Source organism: Rosa rugosa, chromosome 7 (assembly GCF_958449725.1).
Source record: "Rosa rugosa chromosome 7, drRosRugo1.1, whole genome shotgun sequence".
Classification (NCBI taxonomy): Eukaryota; Viridiplantae; Streptophyta; class Magnoliopsida; order Rosales; family Rosaceae; genus Rosa; species Rosa rugosa.
This window is the reverse complement of record NC_084826.1, coordinates 4,915,225-4,935,492: the sequence shown is the minus strand read 5'-3', so window position 1 is coordinate 4,935,492 and position 20,268 is coordinate 4,915,225. Positions and strand designations below refer to the sequence as shown.

At 37.6% G+C, this 20,268-nt stretch overlaps 3 protein-coding genes across 4 annotated transcripts; 1 reads left to right on the top strand and 2 right to left on the bottom strand.

Annotated features, from left to right (window-relative positions):
• Positions 1-1,687: 1,687 nt before the first annotated feature.
• On the bottom strand, positions 1,688-3,925 carry LOC133720823 (heavy metal-associated isoprenylated plant protein 36-like). Of its 2 annotated transcripts, XM_062147304.1 has the most exons (4): positions 3,646-3,925; positions 3,484-3,559; positions 2,111-3,174; positions 1,688-2,030 (listed from the first exon to the last, which is right to left on the bottom strand). In XM_062147304.1, exons 1-4 carry the CDS (start codon positions 3,721-3,723, stop codon positions 1,947-1,949), a joined length of 1,302 nt encoding a protein of 433 aa, XP_062003288.1. In that variant the 5' UTR covers positions 3,724-3,925; the 3' UTR covers positions 1,688-1,946. The 2 variants fall into 2 exon arrangements, with proteins under 2 accessions (XP_062003288.1, XP_062003287.1); XM_062147303.1 differs by having other exon boundaries at positions 1,688-3,174; positions 3,646-3,922.
• A 1,133-nt stretch (positions 3,926-5,058) lies between these two features.
• On the bottom strand, positions 5,059-9,946 carry LOC133720651 (respiratory burst oxidase homolog protein B-like). Its single transcript, XM_062147062.1, has 12 exons — positions 9,463-9,946; positions 9,195-9,354; positions 8,718-8,766; positions 8,517-8,630; positions 8,005-8,433; positions 7,168-7,557; positions 6,950-7,045; positions 6,672-6,787; positions 6,429-6,531; positions 6,264-6,337; positions 5,567-6,078; positions 5,059-5,168 (listed from the first exon to the last, which is right to left on the bottom strand). The coding sequence occupies exons 1-12, from the start codon at positions 9,944-9,946 to the stop codon at positions 5,059-5,061; spliced, it is 2,637 nt and encodes an 878-aa protein (XP_062003046.1).
• A 3,585-nt stretch (positions 9,947-13,531) lies between these two features.
• LOC133720656 (glutathione S-transferase U7-like) lies at positions 13,532-14,111 on the top strand. Its single transcript, XM_062147068.1, has one exon. The coding sequence runs from the start codon at positions 13,600-13,602 to the stop codon at positions 14,005-14,007; it is 408 nt and encodes a 135-aa protein (XP_062003052.1). The 5' UTR covers positions 13,532-13,599; the 3' UTR covers positions 14,008-14,111.
• The last annotated feature ends 6,157 nt before the right edge of the window (positions 14,112-20,268 follow it).

Here is a 20,268-nt window from a genome sequence, read left to right as displayed (position 1 = left end):
CTGCAAATTTTCAGCCAAAATGATGATCGTTAAGGCATTGATAACTGCCTTAAAGTTAGTACGGTTCAGGTTGACAGATTCAGTCCGTCCATTGGTTTAAGCGAGTTAGATGCCTTAACGATCATCAATTTGGCTGAAAATTTGCAGAGATGATCTATACAGTAGTACCTAAAAACTGAACGGTCGAGATGTGGATATGCGACCGAAAAGTGACCAAAAACTCGAACTTCACACCTTAATTTCAAAGCGGAGCTCCGCTCTGGATAGGATCTGTATATATATATATATATCACAACGCATCAAAGCTTTTCTGAGACGGATGCTATGACTCAATCAATTGCTACTCTTTTCCGTTTGTTGGGGATAAGGAGGGTAAAAGAATAGTTATCCTTGGGAAACCACATTTCTGTTCAAGTAAGAATAAGAATAACTGAATGACGTTCTCTTGCTTGTAAAGCTTGGAATGTCAAATGAAAATTCTAGTGGGCGAGAGAATAAAATACCCAAAAAGAGAGCTTTCTCCATGGATTGAAAGACATCCAAGCTGAGCAGTGTTTTGTCATTCAAATTATGAGTCCACAATTTCTCTTCAAGATATGACAAAGGGGAATATTTTGTTTTAGGACCCATCAAATTGCTGGTTCCTCCACAGATTGTTACTGATATAATCGCAAAAAACTTACTTAGAAATAAAGAATTATGACTTTAGTTTTAAGATGGAGTCTGGCCGAGTGTCACTAGCTGCTTCTTTAAAACAGATAAGTGATATAATACTCTTTATAACCACTTGCCAAAAACTGACTAATCTGAAGTCAAATAGAAACTAATCAACAAGCAAAGCTTAACTCCTGGGTTTTGTGCATATCATAATCTGATAAGCATGAGTTTTTTTGTAGGGTTCTATGCCTAATGAGATGGTCTCAAAAGAAAGGATTAAAGAAAGGCCTACCTACTACTGTACAAATTTGCTTTTAGTTCTAAAGCAGTAGCCAAGATTAAAAGAAGTGAAAAAATTAAATCAGAGTAAAAGCAAGAAGACAGTGTATCACAAACTCCAAAGGTTAATGGAAGTAAGAGATGTTTCTTTTTAAAGTAAAACTTTTTCTTGAAGATCTATTTCTTTAATGCTTATTTAGGCTTGTAAGGAGAAAGGAGCTCTGCTATTTGGTGGATCTGAACTTTCACAAATAAGTAGCAATTGCAGCAATCATACACAGAAGAAAGAACTGTGCAGTGAAGCACATAATAGAAAGAAAAACCATCAAATCCAAAGGGTCAAGACTTCCATTGCTTTAGTGGAATCTGAAATGGGTTTCTAAATCCAGAAAAAGACAGACAATTTAAGGCCTTGCACAGTGTAAATTGTTCTTTCCAGTTCACAATTTAATGTAATCTGCCTTTAGACACTTTAAGCACTCCTCTAAGATAATCAAGTTTAATTAATCTTCACACCTTTACCATTATTATCTTTACACATCAGATAGCATTTTGAAGCTTGAAAGATTGCAATGGTCCTATAACAAACCAAGCAATTTGCAAGCTAATCACAACCAAGAGAAAGTGCATCATGGGGTCAAAGTCTTTTGCTTTACAACATTGATATTAAGACACAAGTTTAATAGTGCTCTTAAACCTACTTTTTACTCAAGCTTAAGACCCTTGAAGATTCATCTCACGAGTCACAATGTCATAACAACCCAAATGCCAAATCCAATTAATAGTTTAATCCATCAGAAAAGGCATTAGTTACAATTTGGTTACCAACTAAAATTAAAGGCATACATTAGTCCTCAGAGCTACATACTAAAAAGCACTAGATTAAGCTAAAGCTGAAGCCCCTTAAACCCCAAGTTTATTCTTCCCCTTACCCCCCAGATTAAACATCATCATCTTACCATATCCACTGTACTTGATACCACAACAGAGACCATCCCCAATGCACTTGATCACTTATACGAGCAATATAGGCTTCCCTCCATACACCTCATGTCCCTTACGCCCCCATTGCACCACCAAGGCCTCACATGATACTGCACCCATTTGGATTTTCATCACTGAAGAATGCATAGTTATCGGAATCAGAGGAATAGTAAGGATGTGGTGGATAGACCTGTGGAGGATGGGATGGCACCGCAGGTGGAAGGTTGTCCAAATCATAGGCTGGTGGATCAACCTGATTCCCCAAACCCCAATGTGCATAAGTGTGCGACTGAGAATAAACAGGTTGTGGAGCATAGCGAGCCGCACCGTAGCTAATGCTGGGGTGTGCCGCATTGTAGTTCATCGCATGCACAGGAGCAAAGTACTGCTGCTGCTGCCTTGGGTAAGGGTGCTCATAGTGCTGCTGCCTTGGGTAAGGATGCTCATACTGCTGCTGCTGCCTTGGGTAGTACGGGTGCTCATACACCTGCTGCTGAGGTGGCGGGCCATGAGAGGCTGGAACTGGAATAGGCCTCTGCACATTGGGCACTTGGCTCTGAACATTAGGCGGCCCATGAGGCTGAGGCTGAGGCTGAGGCCCGGGCTGAACCGGTGGTGGTGAATCAGTGCTTGGTGCATTGACAACCAGTTCACCTTCAGCAGCATTGACATTGTGATTCCCGTTCTGCCCCTTGCCCTTTTTCTTTTTACCCCCACCCCCACCACCACTGCCACTGCCAGCACCACCTCCACTTGTCTCCCCCACAGCTTCACTCTCAACACCCCCACTCTGCTTTTCAGCCGCCGCCGGCTGTGACTGGCTGGGCAAGCTGCCAGTCTGTGCCTCCTTTAATTTTCCTTCCCCACCACCGCCGCCACCCTCATGTGGTTTGACAACATTACCTTCCTCAACACCTTTACTATTGCTAGAACTACCAACTTCAAAGTTCTTCTTACCCCCACCAGACTCTTGCACTTCAACAACTTCATCCTTCACCGGCTCTTTACCCTTTTTCTTATCTCCGCCGCCGCCGCCGTGGTTTGCTTTTGCTTCCTCGGAGATTTCACTCTGTTTCTCATTGCCTTTGGGTTTACTCTGTTTCTTGTCTTTGGAATTGTCTTTCGGGTCAGGCCACAACAACTCAACGTGTTTCGTTGTTTTCTTGGTCAGTGTCTTGATCAGAGTTTCAGCCTCCACATTCCCAATGACCGTCACTTTTTGCTGCAAATAGTCGACCTGTGTAATGTAAACCCCTGAAAACGCACAAAAAAAATCAATGAGAAACAGTAATTGAACACTTGGTCGTACTAAAAAAGAGTGAGAACTTAGTAAATGAACAAAACCCATCATATCGGCCATAAATAGAGAGTACACGATTTGAGTTAAAGCTGCAAACTTTCGACACAATTAATAAACCCAGATGTTAAAAGTTACGAAACCTCTCCAGTACACAGTGAAAAACTGAACTTCGTGAGCTTAAAGTAGCAGTCTTGGAAGAAACAGTTACGCACCCACTTCAGAAAATCAAAGAAAAGTAAGCATGTCAAGGATTTAAGGTTTACCATCAATTTTCTTCAAGATTTTGGTGACCTTCTTGCTGCAAGCACCACAGTGAATGGAGACCTTCAATACCCAAGTCTGCGAAACAGCGAAGAGGTGTTAGAAACAGACCAAAACAGAGGAGAGTTTGAAATTAGCTAAAGCATAGTTTTTTGTTTTTTTACCTTGTATTTGAGAGTTTCAGTAGAAACATCTTCAGATACTTCTTGGATTTCTCCTTTGGGTTCAGTTGTTGAAGCCATTGGAGGATATGACAGAAGTTACGAGAGAGCACGCACACAAATGTTTGTGTCTTAGAGATGAGAGATCAGTATCTCTTTGAGTTCTCTTTTGGGCTTGTTAATGAGCTTCTTCACCATTTGCCAAAAGAAATGAAAAGAGACTTGCTTTCTTGTGTGGGAAGTGGGAATGCTTCAGAATGAAGTTGATGAGGGTTTTTATATGGTGAGAAGGTTCTAGTGAGCTGAGGGTTAAATGATTTGCACGCTGGAGAAAACACTGGGGTCCTTAAATTTTGGTTCTTGGTGGGGTGGCAATTTACCATTTAGTACATCCAATCCAATAAAATAAAAGATTTTTTAAATACTTGTTATTTTCTAATGGACACTTTGGACACCTAGCAACCTAGCAATTTAGGATTTGATGCTTTGCTAGCTAAGATTACTAGCATTCCCAGTTTTATAATGAAAGCTTTTCTTGAAAAATGAGAGGAACAGAGGAAGGAACCCCAAATCTCCTGCTTTTTTTAATAACTAGAGAATATGGGGAAAGGTCGTTAGAGGGACTAATTTTTAACTAACTAGATTGAGGAATTTTGGTTCTGTTTGTGGAATATAGTTAAATCAAACTGTTTGGCAAAGCAGGAGTAGTTTTTCTTTCCTTTTCCTGGGCTTTAATGCCCCCATTTAACCAAAAAAAAATCATCCCAGTTTGAGTTGTGCACTAGTGCACTACTACTCTACCTTCCTTGGTTCGTTATTGGTTTTTATTGGTTACTGGTTAGAGTAAAGAAAAGGGTGCAAATTTATGAAATAATAAAGCATGAAGCTTTTTGAACCTAGGTTGCTTAATTTGGTCTCAATGGGCTGGAGAGAAGAACTTTCCAATTAGGAGGCATTCAGAATAAAGATTGGCCTTTATTAACTGTTAAGATTAGTGGTTCAGTTTTTTTTTCGGAAGAAATTTTTTTTGGCTATAATTAATTTGCCAAAGTTTGCCATAAAGTAAGAGTAGCATCTTTGAATGAATACTTATAATACAAGACTTCATAATTCAGAAACTACCAGCTTCATTATATTCTAATTTGCAACTATACAACTTGGAAGATCTTGATGAATAGAATAAGTTGATGGTATTATCAATGATATCAATAAGAGAGTGAAATCCACACTCTCTAATTTGTAATTCATACTCTCTGTAATAAGTCAAAATTCTTATAAAAGGACAAAATTTAATTCTATTGAATGTGGATTGTAAAACGAGGAGTGTGGATTTCACCCCCTATCAATATTACTTACACATTGCATCTATATATATACCCTAAAATATCCTAAAAAGGATATATGGTTAGGGTGGAACTAAAAGTTCTCTTTGTGGAAATCAAACTTGGTCTCAGTTTTTCTGGAAAAGTCTTTAGCTAACCTCTTTAACTCCCCAACTAATCCATGTGCGCCACAATAAAACACTCCTGCATCAAAAGTACAAGAAGTAACAACTCAATGTACATCACAGTGATCATAAAAGAAAAAAGGGTGCTTCATATTTGACAAATAAGGAGGAAATATTTTATTCACATTTATTTGACACACAATCAATTACGTAATGAAGTCTAGTCTTTCTTAGATAACTTAACAAATTTTTTTTTTTTTTACTTCTTTTTACTTAATTTTTAATTCTAACCGTGTATTATAAATCTTAAATTATACGAGTAAAATGTGCATTTCATAACTATGCACATGTGGGATCACTATTATCATTCGCCTCATAAAATAAAGCAAGTAAAAAATATGATCCTAGAGAAAGTACATATTACGGGTTTAAATACCTCAAACATAAGAGGTTAGGGTATGCAGTAGTCGTACTTACCAACTTTTTGATCAGGATGCTTAACTGCCACATGCTTAAAAACTTTACGCCATTTTGGTCTAGCAAAATGCGTCTTCACCCTCGTTCCTGATACAACATCCACACCATTTTTGGCATGGTTTATAGACTGAAGCATAGTAATCAGAGCTGATCTAGCATCTCCTTCTTCATAGACACTGGTGCAGTAGTTGTGCAGCTCAATCACGCCGTCGAGGTCATTTTCTGCGACCACATTCATCACACCCCTAAACCACTCGAACGAGCCTTGCTCTCTTGTGATCCAGTAGAAATAAGCACGTTTTGTTGCAAAAGTAGACTTTCTCTTAACACCACTTTCCACCAACATTTGAGCTTCTAGTTCTTTCTGTCGCTTAATGTTGTTAAGCACATCTTTGAGTATGCTTATTAATGGAGTTGCTCCAATTCCAAGTCCAACAAGTAGAAGAACTTCGTAGTTTTTGTAGTCTTGAGCTGGTGCACCATATGGACCATCAATAAGAAGTCTTGGCATCCTGCTCATATATGCTTAGATTAGTTTCAAGAACGATAATTAGGGTTTTGTCGGTGGATGATTGTTAGCTATTAATATGGGTGAAATTTTGCCCTGATAAATTTTACACACATTCACATTCTCGTGGGCAACTGTACTTAACATGCATTTGGGTACTGGAATTTAAATGCTACAAAATAACTTTACCTGAGTTGTATATCGGGTTGTTCAGTATCAGCTCTTAGAAGGCCACTGAGCTCTAGAGGAGGACGTTCGCAAACCTGCAGTTTTCATCATAAGCCAAAACTAATTGAGACACATATGCTCAAGATATTGATCAATACAATATACAAATTAAATGAATTTAATTACCTGAGAGAAAATGTATTTGAGCTGAGATGTCCAATCACCCAACGTGCGAATATGAACACTTAGATAGTCGTCTCCAGGGGCTGAAGTAATTGAGAATGGATGCCTATAAGACATGCATGTTAATTGTTATAATTAAGATGATAACTAAACAGAAGTGTAAATGATTACATTTTAAGAGAAAAAAAAATTGACAAATCAAAAACTTTTAGTTGGGATGGTACAAAATACTAATGATCAAAGTACCATTGAAATGAGGAAATAGCAGAACAATTTATGTAAATGTACTGTCCACTGGTATATTTTAATCCCTGTGGTTTAGACATATGGAGTGCCAATACGTTTCCCGGGTAAACAGTAACCTGATATTATTGAAATTCAAAGAAAATAAGTTCAATTATTCTTTCGCTTTTCAATAAAGCACATAATCGATTAGCTATTTAGATGTAACAGCTATCTAAATAGCTAATCCATTATATAATTGCTGGAAAGAAATTAAACAACTTTCGAAACAATAACTATACCTTTAAGATCTTCACTGATTCATATCCAGACCTGAAAGCACGAAGCAAACGCTCACATGCATACATTATTACTGGGAAAGCCAGATACATCCATGTCTGCAATGACCATTCATGAAAATGAGCAAGTCAAAAGTGTTGAGGCAGAAAGTAACAAAAGGCTTTGCCATTTCTAAATTTTGCTTCATTGAAATAGTACAATAATTTGAAGGATCACTTACTGTTTTCTTGTCCCAGTCCTTGGAGAGGTAGAGGAAGTATCCATGGATAATAAGGAGGATGTACACAATGATAAAGAGGTGATGGGAGTACCAAAACGCATTGAACCCAGTAACTTTCTTTAGGGTTTTAGGGAGGTTTCTTAGTCGATTGCGACGGAACCAAGGTTGAGCCAATGTGTATGCAACTAGCATTAGTGCCACCATAACCACCCCGGTCCAGCCCTCGGTTCCCTTCACAAACCACCAGTAGTTGTCGGGTCGTTTTTGGCCGAAAAATGGCTTCATCTTGTCGTATTGATCATTGGTTGAGTGTAGTAGCCTAGGGAAGTCGCATGTAAGATGGGAACCAGCATGGAGACTGACCCCAACTGCAATTCCAAATGCGATCACCTAATGCACAATGTGATTAGCAAAGTAGCAAAATACATTGCATGGATATGAAGAATGCAATTTTTTTTTTTTGAGCTGCGGTTTGATTGTTCATATAAATGATTTTTTTTTTTTTTTTTTGGAGAAAGATTGTCCATAAAAATGATGAAATGTGGAGATCGATGTGGTTTTAAACCACTTTTCTTCACTTGCAAAATAATTCCCCCAATGTTTATTATCATTTTCATGTTCTAATCTTACCATGTAACTTTTTAACTGTTTTAAAGTTTCTATAACTTGAAAAATGAACATACATGTTAGTCTAAATGGTAGATTCGACAATACATGTGATGAAAACATATGCCGTTTCAAAAAACAAAAAAAAAACATATGCACAAAAATCTTCAGAGCAACAAGAAGAAAGGGAAGAGTAGGAAACAATAGCCTAACACAAGTTTAGCACCTTACCTTATGAAAATTGATATTGTCATCAAATGGAACTACACCTCCTAACTTGGTCTTGCTTCTTAGCCAAGTAATTGTATTTCTACACACCGGAAGAAGAATCAGGGCCATGTTAAACTTTAGGGTCTCAGCTCCACCTTTGGCAATGCACACACAATAGCCCATTACATGGAAGACCTCCCTTTGTCTATACTGAATGAATTTCCAAGCAAAGAGGCCCATGCATATCAAAAGCCATAGCAGAATGACCCAAATCCGCCTCCAGTTATCCTCAACAAAGTAGGACAGCCGCCGGCACCACCGCCTTATAGGGTTGTGCTCTTTGGTCGGAACCAGCTTTTCACTTAGCAACCGGCTCTGAATGTAGCTGTCTGTTTCCAGGTTCGAAGATTGGGTTGGGTCCGGAAGAAGTAGCATTTTCAAGTTGTACAACTGCAGTCCAGGCCCAAATTGGTAAAACTTCATAAAATGCCCAAAAATTGAAGAACATAAGAAAGAGAAAGATGTAAACTAACATCAATATATCCAAGGTTGTCATGATCAAGCTCTTCCATAATCAATGCTGCATATTCCTCAGCATGCTCTAGAATTTTTGACAGCTTATTAGCAGAGGCACTTAAGGTAATAATCTGCACAGTTAAATGAATATATGTGTATAAGTTTTGTAACTTTATTTCCCATAACAATTTCATTTTCCGAAGAATTATTTAACTCACCTCTTTCACCTCTTCTTCAGAGATTCGACCATCTGCATTTTTATCCACCCTGTTACATATTCACCATGCATTGTACGTGTCATGCTCAAACAAATGGAAAAAAATAAAAATAAAAAGAATAAACCTAAGTTTGTAGTCAAGATTTGACTATAGAGTGTATATATAATATGAGTCGGTGAGAAAATGTCGTTTATGTGAGGATATAATTTCATCCAAGACCAACTGTATGATACATCATTCACTCTGTTACTATCAAGAACTTCCAAATAGTTTTGGCTTATCAATCTGATATCGTCTAATTCAATTATATATGTTTGGGAATAGTATGATCACAAAAACATATTATGTATGCCGGTTGGGCTGCAAATAAAGTAGCAAGCAGGCACGCAATAATGTATCTTATAGTGATGTAGATCAAAGGAAAATCCAAATCAAATTCTTTTGGTTAAAATAAATTATAGGAACGAATGATCTCACATGTCAAAGAAGGTTTGAAGCCTGGCATTGAAGCTGTGATCTGAAATTTGTTCCCAAAATTCTCTCAACTCTTCCTTGGTCACACAACACGATGTTATTCCTCTCCGACGAGCCAAAGCATCGAATACTTCGCAAGCAAACTCACTCGACTCTTTCATCCCTGATCACAAACGCAACAAACAAAATCATTAATATATCCCTTACTCCTACATATACTGCGAAACATATTGTTTGACAAGAAAACATTTCTGACTTCTTTATCACGTACCTATGCATTGAGCAAAGACTGATTTTGGAAGAGTTCCATCGACAGCCAATTCATCAAACCTTATTTCGATCTCTGGCCAACCTTCACTGCACACATTTTTGGTCATGAGCTTGAGTCCCTTAAGGGCACGAGCAATACCGGGCTTGGTGGGCCTGTCGACATTCTTGAAGCTCAAGGAAGATTTCATGCGTTTCAGTTCACGTGTGACTTTCTTGAGTTTAAAAGAGAGTTGAGAAGCAACGGATCGTCTTCTCTCTAGCCTTGCTGACGTCGACTCAGGTTCAGCTCCTCTGATGTTCCGAAGCACAAAGTTATTGTCCTCGCAAACATCGAGTGCCACTTCCACATAGCATTGATCGTCTTCTTTGAACATTGTGCTTCTGTTGCTGTTGCTCCTCATCTTGCTGCTGGTCCCTAGCGGGCCGCCCTGCCCGACCCGTTTGCTCTCTTTATCCGGCAGCGGGTTTTCTGCTTGAATCTCCATTGCTATTTGGAATAATCAATTAATCAGTAATCGATCTCAAAGCAATGAAATATTGAAATGTGATTGTTTGGACTGGAAATATGAGAGGGTTTATAGTGAGAGGGTGGATGAAACAGGGGATATTGGAGAAGTCAAAGAGAAAAACCAAGGGGCGCATGGTGGTTGATCATGGTGGAAGAAGACTATATATATACATATAACGTACACTACCAGAAAAATAGTCTATGACAACATTATATTTACAACATGCTATAAATACTGGTTTTCACCTACATTCTTTTACAACATGCACAAAAAGTGCGTTGTATTAAATTATTTACCACCACATGCGTCATTTATATGTTGTCAATTTGTTATCAATAACTAACTTTGCACTTGTTGTCTACAAGTTGTCAATTGATGTACAGCAGCAAGGACCGACCATAGTATAAGGCTAAGTGGGCTGTAGCCCATGTAAGATTTTCTAGCCAATTAAACAATTACATGTGTAGATTATGTCAACCGCCAATTTATTAGTAAATACTAAATAGCCCAACCAATAAGAAAATTTTCTGAAATAATATATGCAATTTTCATCCCAATATTAAGAAAAGACTTTTAATGAATGCATTAATTGTCTCATATTGTGTTATTCCAAAATAATTTCTAGTAACAAATTCTTTGTATCAAATATAAATGCAAATTTGGAATTCAAACTCTTTGCGTTTCCTAACATATTTATCTTTTTACTTCTTTTTTAGTTTGTTCCGCTACTTTTAACATTTGTAAACTTTTTTGCTCATCCTTTTACCAATTACATATAGAAATAGTTCATTGAAGAAAAAAAAAATATTGCCTTTTTTTTTTTCTCTTAAAAAAGAATGAATAAGATAGATTTAGCCCAGGACATTTCAAAAATTCTGGCTCCGTCCCTGTATAGCAGGAGTGTGTTGTTAAATATTTTTCAAAACCACAACGTGCAGCGAACGCTGTCAAAATTTTGAGATAAAAAATAAAATATAAAATAGTGAAAAATTGTGCAGGAGTTTTCCGCTTTATTCTAAACTTTAACGCAAATTTGAAATTGGGCTCAACAGAAAGCATTTACAAAAACAAATGGACTCCGACTTGTTGACCAAAGTCACTAAAAGTTCTCACCGTCTCGGAGGGGATCGGAGCCAAAATCAGTGGTTATCTCCCAAAGTTGTTCGAAGGAATCGGAGCCACGTAGTCTTTGTCGACCTCCGTCGAAGCAGTTGTTATCGGAATCACCTACTTGTACATTGACCGGCGAAGCGACCACCGTCACAGCCTCCGTAAACTACACCGTTTTGGACCTCAAGCCACTTCTCAAGCAGTCCTTCCCTCCCGCCATCTAGTGGAAGATGCAGCAAAGAATCAAGCGCATATTAACCCAGAACGTACCGTTTTCGATATCTAGCGGCTCATAGGGAGAAAGCTAATTTGTATTCATCATATTGGATGTGTTTTTGTATATATTTATACATGTCATTTTTATCATTAATATTAGGGTTTAGTGAATGGTTACAAATTTTACTCAATTGAAGACTTTATTTATCTCAGAGAATACTCTTTTAGTTTTTTTTTTTTTTTTTTTTTTTTGAAGTAAAGAAGGAATTGTATTAATGATTCATACGATTGCAATCGTACTGTAGGGCATCCAGAACAGACTCTGGAGCTTGAAAGAACCATTCCATATGAATGCCAGAATCAAAACCAAGACATGCTAATCTATGAGCAACATGGTTAGCAGTTCTATAAGTATGATGAACACCTATAGACTGCAATTCAGCTAGCAAACCTTTAATTTCTTCAACAATAGTTCCCAAAGGAGATAAATCTTGGTCCTCTTCTGTCACAACCTTGACAGCCTCTAAACAATCACTCAGTAAAGCAATATTGGACATGCCAAGTGCCTGAATTATCTCCAACCCAGATTTAATAGCAAGCAGCTCAGTATGATAAGTAGAAGACACATTAGGCACCCTATAAGCAAAGCCAGCGACAAACTCGCCCTTCTCATTACGCAGAACACCTCCTGTGCCTCCATGCGGTAGTGAAGGAACATAAGCACCATCAACGTTCAGACACAACATACCAACCATGGGAGGGGACCAGTATGTTGCAGCTTTTGTCCTCTTGTGGGTTACCGGTGTCATGCTTCTATTAGCTTGAAGAAACTCTTCATACCAAGCCATAGTACAAGCAACAATTACTGGTGCTTGTTTAGCATTATCATTCCATAAATTATCATTTCTGTTCTTCCAAAGTCCCCATAGGATCATCAGCAACTTAGAAAAAAATTCTGATGAGAGACTGGAAGCCTGTTTTAGTAACCATTCCTTGAAAATAAAAGGAGTAATGGAACCTGAATGGAAAAAGGAGCTGCAAGGATTTTCTGTGCAGTAGGACAACCACAAAGCACATGTCCAACACTCTCTAATTGGTGTGAGCAAAGTAGACAACCCATATCACCAGTATAGCCCTTCTTACTTAAACTCTCTCTTGTTGGTAGCACATTGTGACATGCTCTCCAGATACAAATAGAAACCTTCCCGGGGATATTAGCTTTCCATAATGTCTTTTAGTTATTGATAAGTCATGACTTGTGTAAAAATATTAAAGCAAGACCGAAAGGTGTGTTGAAAATTGCATTAGGCTTGGATTCTAAACTGAAGTTGAATTTTTGCATGGTTTGGTCTTGTTGGTAGGTTTAATGATCTGGAGGTTCGTTGTTGCCTTATAAGGTTGTGAACATAGATGGGAAGCCTTATATTCAGGTGAAGTTTAGACTTTAGAGGTGAAATCAAGGTGCTTAGTCCTGAGAAAATCAGTGCTATGATATTGACTAAGATGAAGGAAACAGCTGAGGCTTATTTAGGGAAGAAGATCAAATACGCTGTCATAACTGTTCCAGGTAAGGTTTGATATATATTTACATGATATGTAGTCACACTTTTGTGGTTTAATGAGTTTGTTTTGCGGGCGGTTCCAACCCATCACCACTGGGCTCAGCCTTTGCCCACCACCAAGGCAGTCGACAAGAACCAAGGCCGATATGCTGCTCAACGGTCGCCCAAAACCTCAAATCCGGCAAAATTTACCGATCTACACAACAAGATGCTGAGAAACGCACTAAGAACAGTCACCAAAAACTCCTTCTGAATGTATTTATCTATGCTTCTTTGTTAAGATGTCATTTTAATAAAAGTTGCTATCTTATTACGAGTGGTTATATAATATGTGATATATATGGTCTTGACTAGTGATATTATAGAAATTAAATGTGAACGACTCAACTGCCAAGGCTAGCTAGTGGCACATGCTCTCTAGCTTTCATGAATTAACGGATCGATAAGTACTTAAAGATTAACAATTAGCAACTGAGTTTTGTAGTATTTATTGTCTTACCTAGTAGACGTACACAGCCGGCCACCCTCATTAAAATACATCTACGTATGATCGATATTCGTTAATTATTCTGTGTTTGTTTGTGTCGGTTGTGGTGCAGTAGGTGATTCTGTAGTACTACAGAAATAAATTCGCAAGGGTGGGCAGCAAATTTGTTCCCTCACATTAGTGAGAAATTTAGAAGGGAACAACTATATATACAACACAAATTAGTATTAGCTCTAGGAATACTAATTAGCAGTATGGCTGAGGAAGAAGCAATGAAGCTGTTTGGCACTTGGAGAAGCCCTTTTAGCCGCAGAGTGGAAATAGCTCTGAAGCTCAAAGGTGTCGACTTCAAATACTATGAAGAGGATCTGACCAACAAGAGCCATCTGCTTCTCAAATACAACCCAGTTCACAAGAAGATTCATGTGCTCGTCCACAACGAAAAACCGATTGTAGAGTCCCTTGTCATTCTTGAATACATTGACAAGACCTGGAAAGAAGGATTCCCCATATTGCCTAAAGACCCTTGTCAAAGATCACATGCACGCTTCTGGGCTAGGTTCCTTGATGAAAAGGTAATAAAATACAATGTTTTGCATTTGGGGACTCGTTTGTTCGACAGTGTTTTTAGAAATGTTAACTTGTTTAGTAGAAATAGTTAAAAGTGCTTCATGAAAAAGTACTTGTCACGTAGTTCCTGGATGCTTCACAAGGAACCACTTCCGAGTGTAATTCTGTACTTTGTCGAAAAATGTCATATGCTAGCTTCTAACAAAAGCGCTCCCTATGCCAAACAAGCCTTTAAGGATTGTTATGTATATACTCTCTCCTTAACTGGTATATGGCATCATTTAATATTGTACACCGTCGATCATAACTTAGTTAATTAATTCTCAAATTGTCTGTGAATTTTGTGTATTTAATGCCTGCCTGGGATAGAGGAAGCTTGCTTGAGGAGTGTAGACCGTGAGAAGGCTGTGGAAGAAGCATGCGAGCTTCTAAAACTACTCGAAAATGAGCTCAAAGACAACAAGTTCTTTGGGGGAGAGACTATTGGACTGGTGGATATTGTCGCTAGTGTCATAAGCTGCTGGCTCAAAGCTTTTCAACAAGTTGCGGGAGTAGAGCTGTTAACCAAAGAGAAACTTCCCAAGCTTTGTGAATGGAGTGATGAGTTTGTCAGCCATGCTGTTATTAAGGGATGTCTACCTCCAAGTGATAAGCTACTTGCTTCACTCCGTGCTCACTTTGAAACTGTTGCATCCAAGTAACTTTGTACGTGATTTAAAATCACCTCAAGGTTCTCTACATTAATTTCAAAAAAAGTTGGTAAAATCAAAAACGGATTATTTTGATCGTGACTAGATGTTATCATGTTTCGGTTAAAAGTGTGAACCCCACATTTACATTGGAAAAATAAGACATCCTTGGCTTAGAGTTTACAAGAAATTGATCGAGCTTCTATCTACATTCATTGACAATTAAATTTTGAGTATGATGCTGATATTACAATCTTATTGGAACACTAGGATAATTTGTCTTTTCTAATTTGTAAAGTTGAATTAAAAGTAAAATTTTTGTGGAAATAACTTTAGCAACGATTATTGGTCAAGATTTCCCAACGATTATTGGCCAAGATTTCCCACCCACATAGATTTCTATTTTTTAATTTTTGAAATAGCAAAGGAATTTCTCGAAATAGGAAAATTGAATGTAAAAACTCACTTTTCACACATGGTTTGGGTGGACAGAGCAAACAGGGTGAAAAGATCCTTAGTGTTAGATAGACGGCATCTCTGAAATTACCAATGCTCAGTTGGGTACGGCTCCTTCCTTTTCCTAGCGCAGTATAATGGAGGCCAAAAATGTTTTGTTGCAGGGCTCACGGTGGAGAGTAGGGAATGGTGAGAAATTGAGATTTGGAAGAATTACACCCCCCTTTTGTATATGAAATTAGTAGAACTTTTAAAGAAATCTATGAAATTTAAAAGTCTGGGTGTATTCAATATAGACTTTTAACAGTCCATGAAAGTCTTGAGGTATTCAATTAAGATTTTTAAAGACTTCATGAATTCCACCAAAATCTAGGGGTATTCAATTAAGACTTTTAAAAATGAATAAAAGTACAGAGGTATTCAAAATATCATTAATACTTATGAAATTAGAAAATCATGGACTTTGTAGTGTTAACTATACATACCAAACTCCAATAATTTTCCAGCCTCCAGACCAAAGATTTCAAAAAGTCTATCAAAGTTTCCTCTTCAAAAAAAAAAAAAAAAAGGTCTATCAAAGTTCTTCTCTCTACGCACGAAGAAGTTTGTCCTTCATCATCTCTCTTTCTTAATTTTTTGTCTTTTCTCTAATCTTTTATGATATCAACCTTTTTTGATACCCAACATGTTCATTGTAGTTGTTGAATGTGATTTTTGTTTTTTGTTTTTTTTTTCAATTGTGATACTTTGAACCCTAATAGCAATCAAAATGATTTATGAAACCCTAAACTCAAATATTGTGGTCTAACCCTAAGACCTTGAACCATACTAAATTTTATCTTATTAATTAATTATTCTCATTAATTTGAAGTTATATTATGGTTCAAAAAAAGGTTGAACAATTGAATTTCAATTGATTGATTATAGATCAAGACATTGACCAATATTGCTACAATATATGTTAATCGGCGAAAACAAAATTGATGAGAATAATTAACCATAAACATCAAGTGATCTATATTGTATATTTATGTTGTTGGGAGATTAGGAATGAGAACAAACTCTCTACACAGACTAACAATCATTTATTTGAGTCAATTTCTATTAGAAGATACTAGAGCGTTGAAGAGACAACAAGTTATTATTTTGTTTTGTGTTTGGGCTGCATTTGTTTTATTATTTTTTTGTTTTTTTTGTTTTTATATTGTATACATCATAGGAAATCTGTAGAAGTCATTCATAATAAAGTATATAGATTTTCATAAATCAATAAAAGTCTGTTGCTAAAATCAATGGTTTTAAGAAATCCATAACAGTCTATCAACTTTTTAAAGAGTGTGGATTTTTCAAAAAGTCTGTCATTTAAAAAAAGTCTGTACAAATCCAAATACAATACATCCCCCTAAATGGATACCGGATAGTTACCCTCGCTGCCTTTCTTCTCCCCCGAATTCTGGGGTCCCTAAATATGTTACAAAGTTAATCGATCTGATACTCAGGTGTTGGGATAAAGCTAGCTAGATTGGAGGAGTTATTTTCACCTGCAGATCTGGAGCTAATACTCTCTATTCCCTTGGGTAGAAGAGAGTCTGTTGATCGTCTTGTTTGGCATTTTTCCAAAAAAGATACTTTTACTACAAATTGATGTAGGACGAGATTTTAGCCAATTTCAACAAAGAATCTTGAAAAGAAAGAAGTGTCTTCACATCAAGAAGAATGATTTGAATATTGAAAATTGGTATTCAAATAGGCTTCTTAATGATGGAATTAATCATAAATTACTATTTTGGATATATCGGGATTCTCAAACAAAATCTTGGTTGAGATTCCAATTATATATTTGCGTAATATTCTTTAGTATCTAGGATTCTATTTCTGATTTTTATTTAATGAGGTTTAATTAAGTTTTCTAGTTTTAGTCTATAATAAATTATTTTTTTTGTTTTCTAGTTGTATTAGGTATATGTTATGTGCCCTATATAAGGCACCTTTTAGATTGTAATTTTCATTCAAGTTATCAATAAAAAACCAAATATTAGAGAAGTTTCTCTATGTTTCTTACGGATGTGCCCGTAATTGCTAGTGGATTCTAACTCATCTCATATGGCTTTCGACGCTTGACGGAGCCTCTTACTATCGTGTTCACGCTTCCCACATCACAAATAGTGCTTATTTTGTTGCTAAAATATTGCTCTTGGAGTGGTTCTTGCACCTCCACCACCTGTGTGATCCATACCGGCCGGGCTCTATGGAAAACACTTTGGGGAGCTAAGTACCTGAAAATGTGGCTCTTCATGCTTGGAGATGTTGTGCAAATATTTTACCCATAAGGGATGGTTTTGAGTAGAAAAGGCTATTAGGTGATATGAGTTGCTTGATCTGTAACCATAATTATGAAGATGCTATGCACTTGTTTGTACACTGCTCTTATGCTCAGGGGGTCTGGAATGTGGCTTCTCTCTCACCTGGTATACTTAGTTTCAAGGATGTCTTGCTATCCTTGGCTGACAGCATGTCTAAATAACAGTTTGCGCAAGTACTTATATGGTGATTTGGTCCATTTGGAAAAATCATAATTCACAACGTGCAACTGAGATTGGTTGAGGTAGCTATACTCAGTTTAGGTTTAAGAAGGCTAATGGGGTTGAAAGTAGAAGGGCAGCGCGGCAGGTGCAGCGCTGGCAGAAGCTGGAGACGAATTGGCTCAAGTGTAATTGCAACGGTGTCTTCGTTGCTGCCACAAAAAGGCTGGTAGTGGTGCTGTCATACGAGAGGATCACGGGCAATTTTAGGCTGGAGTAGCTAGGTAAGCCCTTTAGGCAATTAACCTCTCCTTTTTATGCAGAACTAACTGCTTTGATGGAGGGTATGAAATTGGCTAAGGCACTAAGGTTGTTTTTGAAAGAGACTGTTTATTGTTGGTCCAAGTTTTGGCTCAAGACGTTGCTAATTTATCTATCTTGAGTCTACATAAACTCTGGAGACTTTTGCCAACAAACAAGTCTTCGGTAATGGTCGGGATTTGATCTGACCTAGCGCTTTGCTAGGGTTTGAGAGAGGCTCTCCATTACGGTGTGAATCTCTTGTACCTTCTCCATTTGTCAATGGAGACCATGGCAGACTTTCGTCTGCTAATCCTTTGTGTGTGTGCCGCTTTCAGCGATGACTGCGGTGTGGAAGATTTAGGTTTGGATCTAAACAAGTTCTTTGGTGGATCGATCCCGGTGGTGGCTATAGGGGAGGGGAGCGGCAGGTTGGTGCCATGTACAGTTACTGTTCTCGGTGGAGGAAACTGGATCCGACTTGGTGTTTATCGGATAAGAGGATTGCAGTGAAGGTTGGGTGGTGTTGCTAGCCTCCCCTTCTTAATTCTTCTGTTGATGGCGTCGATGGTGCTGCACGAGGGCTATGCTTCTAGCCCTCTGACGGTAGTGGAGATTCGGTGGCAGTGGCAGTGCAGTGTTTGGTTTCAGATCTCGTGCAGCCACATACTGGGTGTTTCTCCTCGCTTGTCGACTATGGGGATGGAGGTTTCCAGGGCGACGACTCTACTACTTGGGCTCCTTGGGCTGGTGATGCTCAACGTGGTGGCTATTCAGGCTATGTTGGTGATGGCTTGAAGGAAGTTAGTAGGGGCGGCGACCTCTTTTCCAGCGACAACGACATGCAACTTGGTAGCGGCTATGTTGTGGAGCAGCTGTTTGCTAGGGTTTCAGACGATTTGGGTTGTTGGGCTTAGTCTGGACTGGGATGAATTGGGTCCATATGGGCTCTAGGGTTTAATTTTTTAATTTAATTTTGGACCTTCCTCTTTTTGTACAAAAAGATGATGGACCTATTTTTTTCTTGCATTGAGCGAGAGAGATCTGATACGCTCAAAGCAAGCGCATAATTTAACCCTGAAAAGATCGTTAGTAGTATAAGCAAATAGGGATCGTTCTATTCCGGGGATTGAGGGTACACCTGTCATTGTCAAACAATTAAACAATTAAACAATTAAAATTAAAACAAAGTATAATATTCACAAATGTATTCACAAAATATAAACATTTTACACGAAAAGGGGGGATTTTGTTTTTGGTTTTTTCGAAAATGAAACTAAGTTAACAAAAACAATTAAAATGCAAAAACATAAAAATACGAATGGAATGAAGGAACGAAGATCAAAACCGAAACTTATGATTAAAATTGATTCAAACCCTAATATTGTTCATCTAAGTCATGAGAAAGGAGTTGATCATGTGAAACATTCGAAAGCAAATGAATTCCCATTTTTTACTTTTCAATGCTAATTAACCTAAGCGAAAGCACCTAGATTAATCCTATCAAACATGCAATCAAACCCTAGAAAGCTAGTCAATCATGTCATGTTTAACGCATTACACATAGAGAAAGGCTATCAACTCAAGTGTACAACTTAGTATGGAAAAGTCCACCTAATTGCAATTGTCTTTAATTAAATTCGATCTTTGTACAAAACCTTTACTACTTTGATTCAAGTTTACACAAAACGAAAAGTCGATTTCATGTTCTTAAACCTAGCACCATTCATATCGAAACCCTAAGTGTTTGCAACCACATAAGATTAAAATACAAAAGTTATCTATAACGCAAATTTAATTAAACAAACCCACATAAGCAACTCTCGAATCACAATATATGAATCTGAAAATTCTCAATTAATCATAAAAATTCCAGAAATAATACTTTGTTCAAACATATATGTCAACTAGTTCATAACCAACGAAATTCAAAGCAAAGGTTACAAAGGAGAATCGGATTACACCGTGGATGAAGATGAGATGGATGATTCACGTTGTGGATTCTTGAAACTCGAAAGCAAGCTTCAAGGATGGCTATGGATGGAAGTGCTCACGGCTTCTCTTCTTCTTCTTTGGCCTTGCTTGAACTCGTGGAGATGACTAAACTTGAAACTAGAGGATGGAAAGGAAAATGGAAAGGAAATGGAGAGACAAAGAAAATGGAATGGATGAAGGAATGTCTTTCTTCTTTGTTGTAGCCTCTATTTATAGGCTACCAAGCAAAACTATTTGGATTTAAACAAATGATGATATGTTAGGTTTGAGCATTTAAACATTAATGGAATTTATTAGGTTTGAATATTTAAACACTAATGGAATTTGTTAGGTTTGAGTCACTTTCTACTCATTTTTCCTTCAATTAATTCTCCACCAAGACTTCAGATTT

Bases quoted from the DNA above. Each gene is read 5' to 3' on its own strand.
- LOC133720656 (XM_062147068.1), top strand. From the start codon at position 13,600: ATGGCTGAGGAAGAAGCAATGAAGCTGTTTGGCACTTGGAGAAGCCCT.
- LOC133720823 (XM_062147303.1), bottom strand. From the start codon at position 3,723: ATGGCTTCAACAACTGAACCCAAAGGAGAAATCCAAGAAGTATCTGAA. The intron at 3,560-3,645 runs GTAAAAAAACAA...GCTGTTTCGCAG, and splicing joins CTGAAACTCTCAAATACAAG to ACTTGGGTATTGAAGGTCTC. The intron at 3,175-3,483 runs GTAAACCTTAAA...GTGCGTTTTCAG, and splicing joins AATCTTGAAGAAAATTGATG to GGGTTTACATTACACAGGTC.
- LOC133720651 (XM_062147062.1), bottom strand. From the start codon at position 9,946: ATGGAGATTCAAGCAGAAAACCCGCTGCCGGATAAAGAGAGCAAACGG. The intron at 6,788-6,949 runs GTATAGTTATTG...CAATAATATCAG, and splicing joins AATCAGTGAAGATCTTAAAG to GTTACTGTTTACCCGGGAAA. The intron at 5,169-5,566 runs GTAAGTACGACT...CTTTTGATGCAG, and splicing joins GCATCCTGATCAAAAAGTTG to GAGTGTTTTATTGTGGCGCA.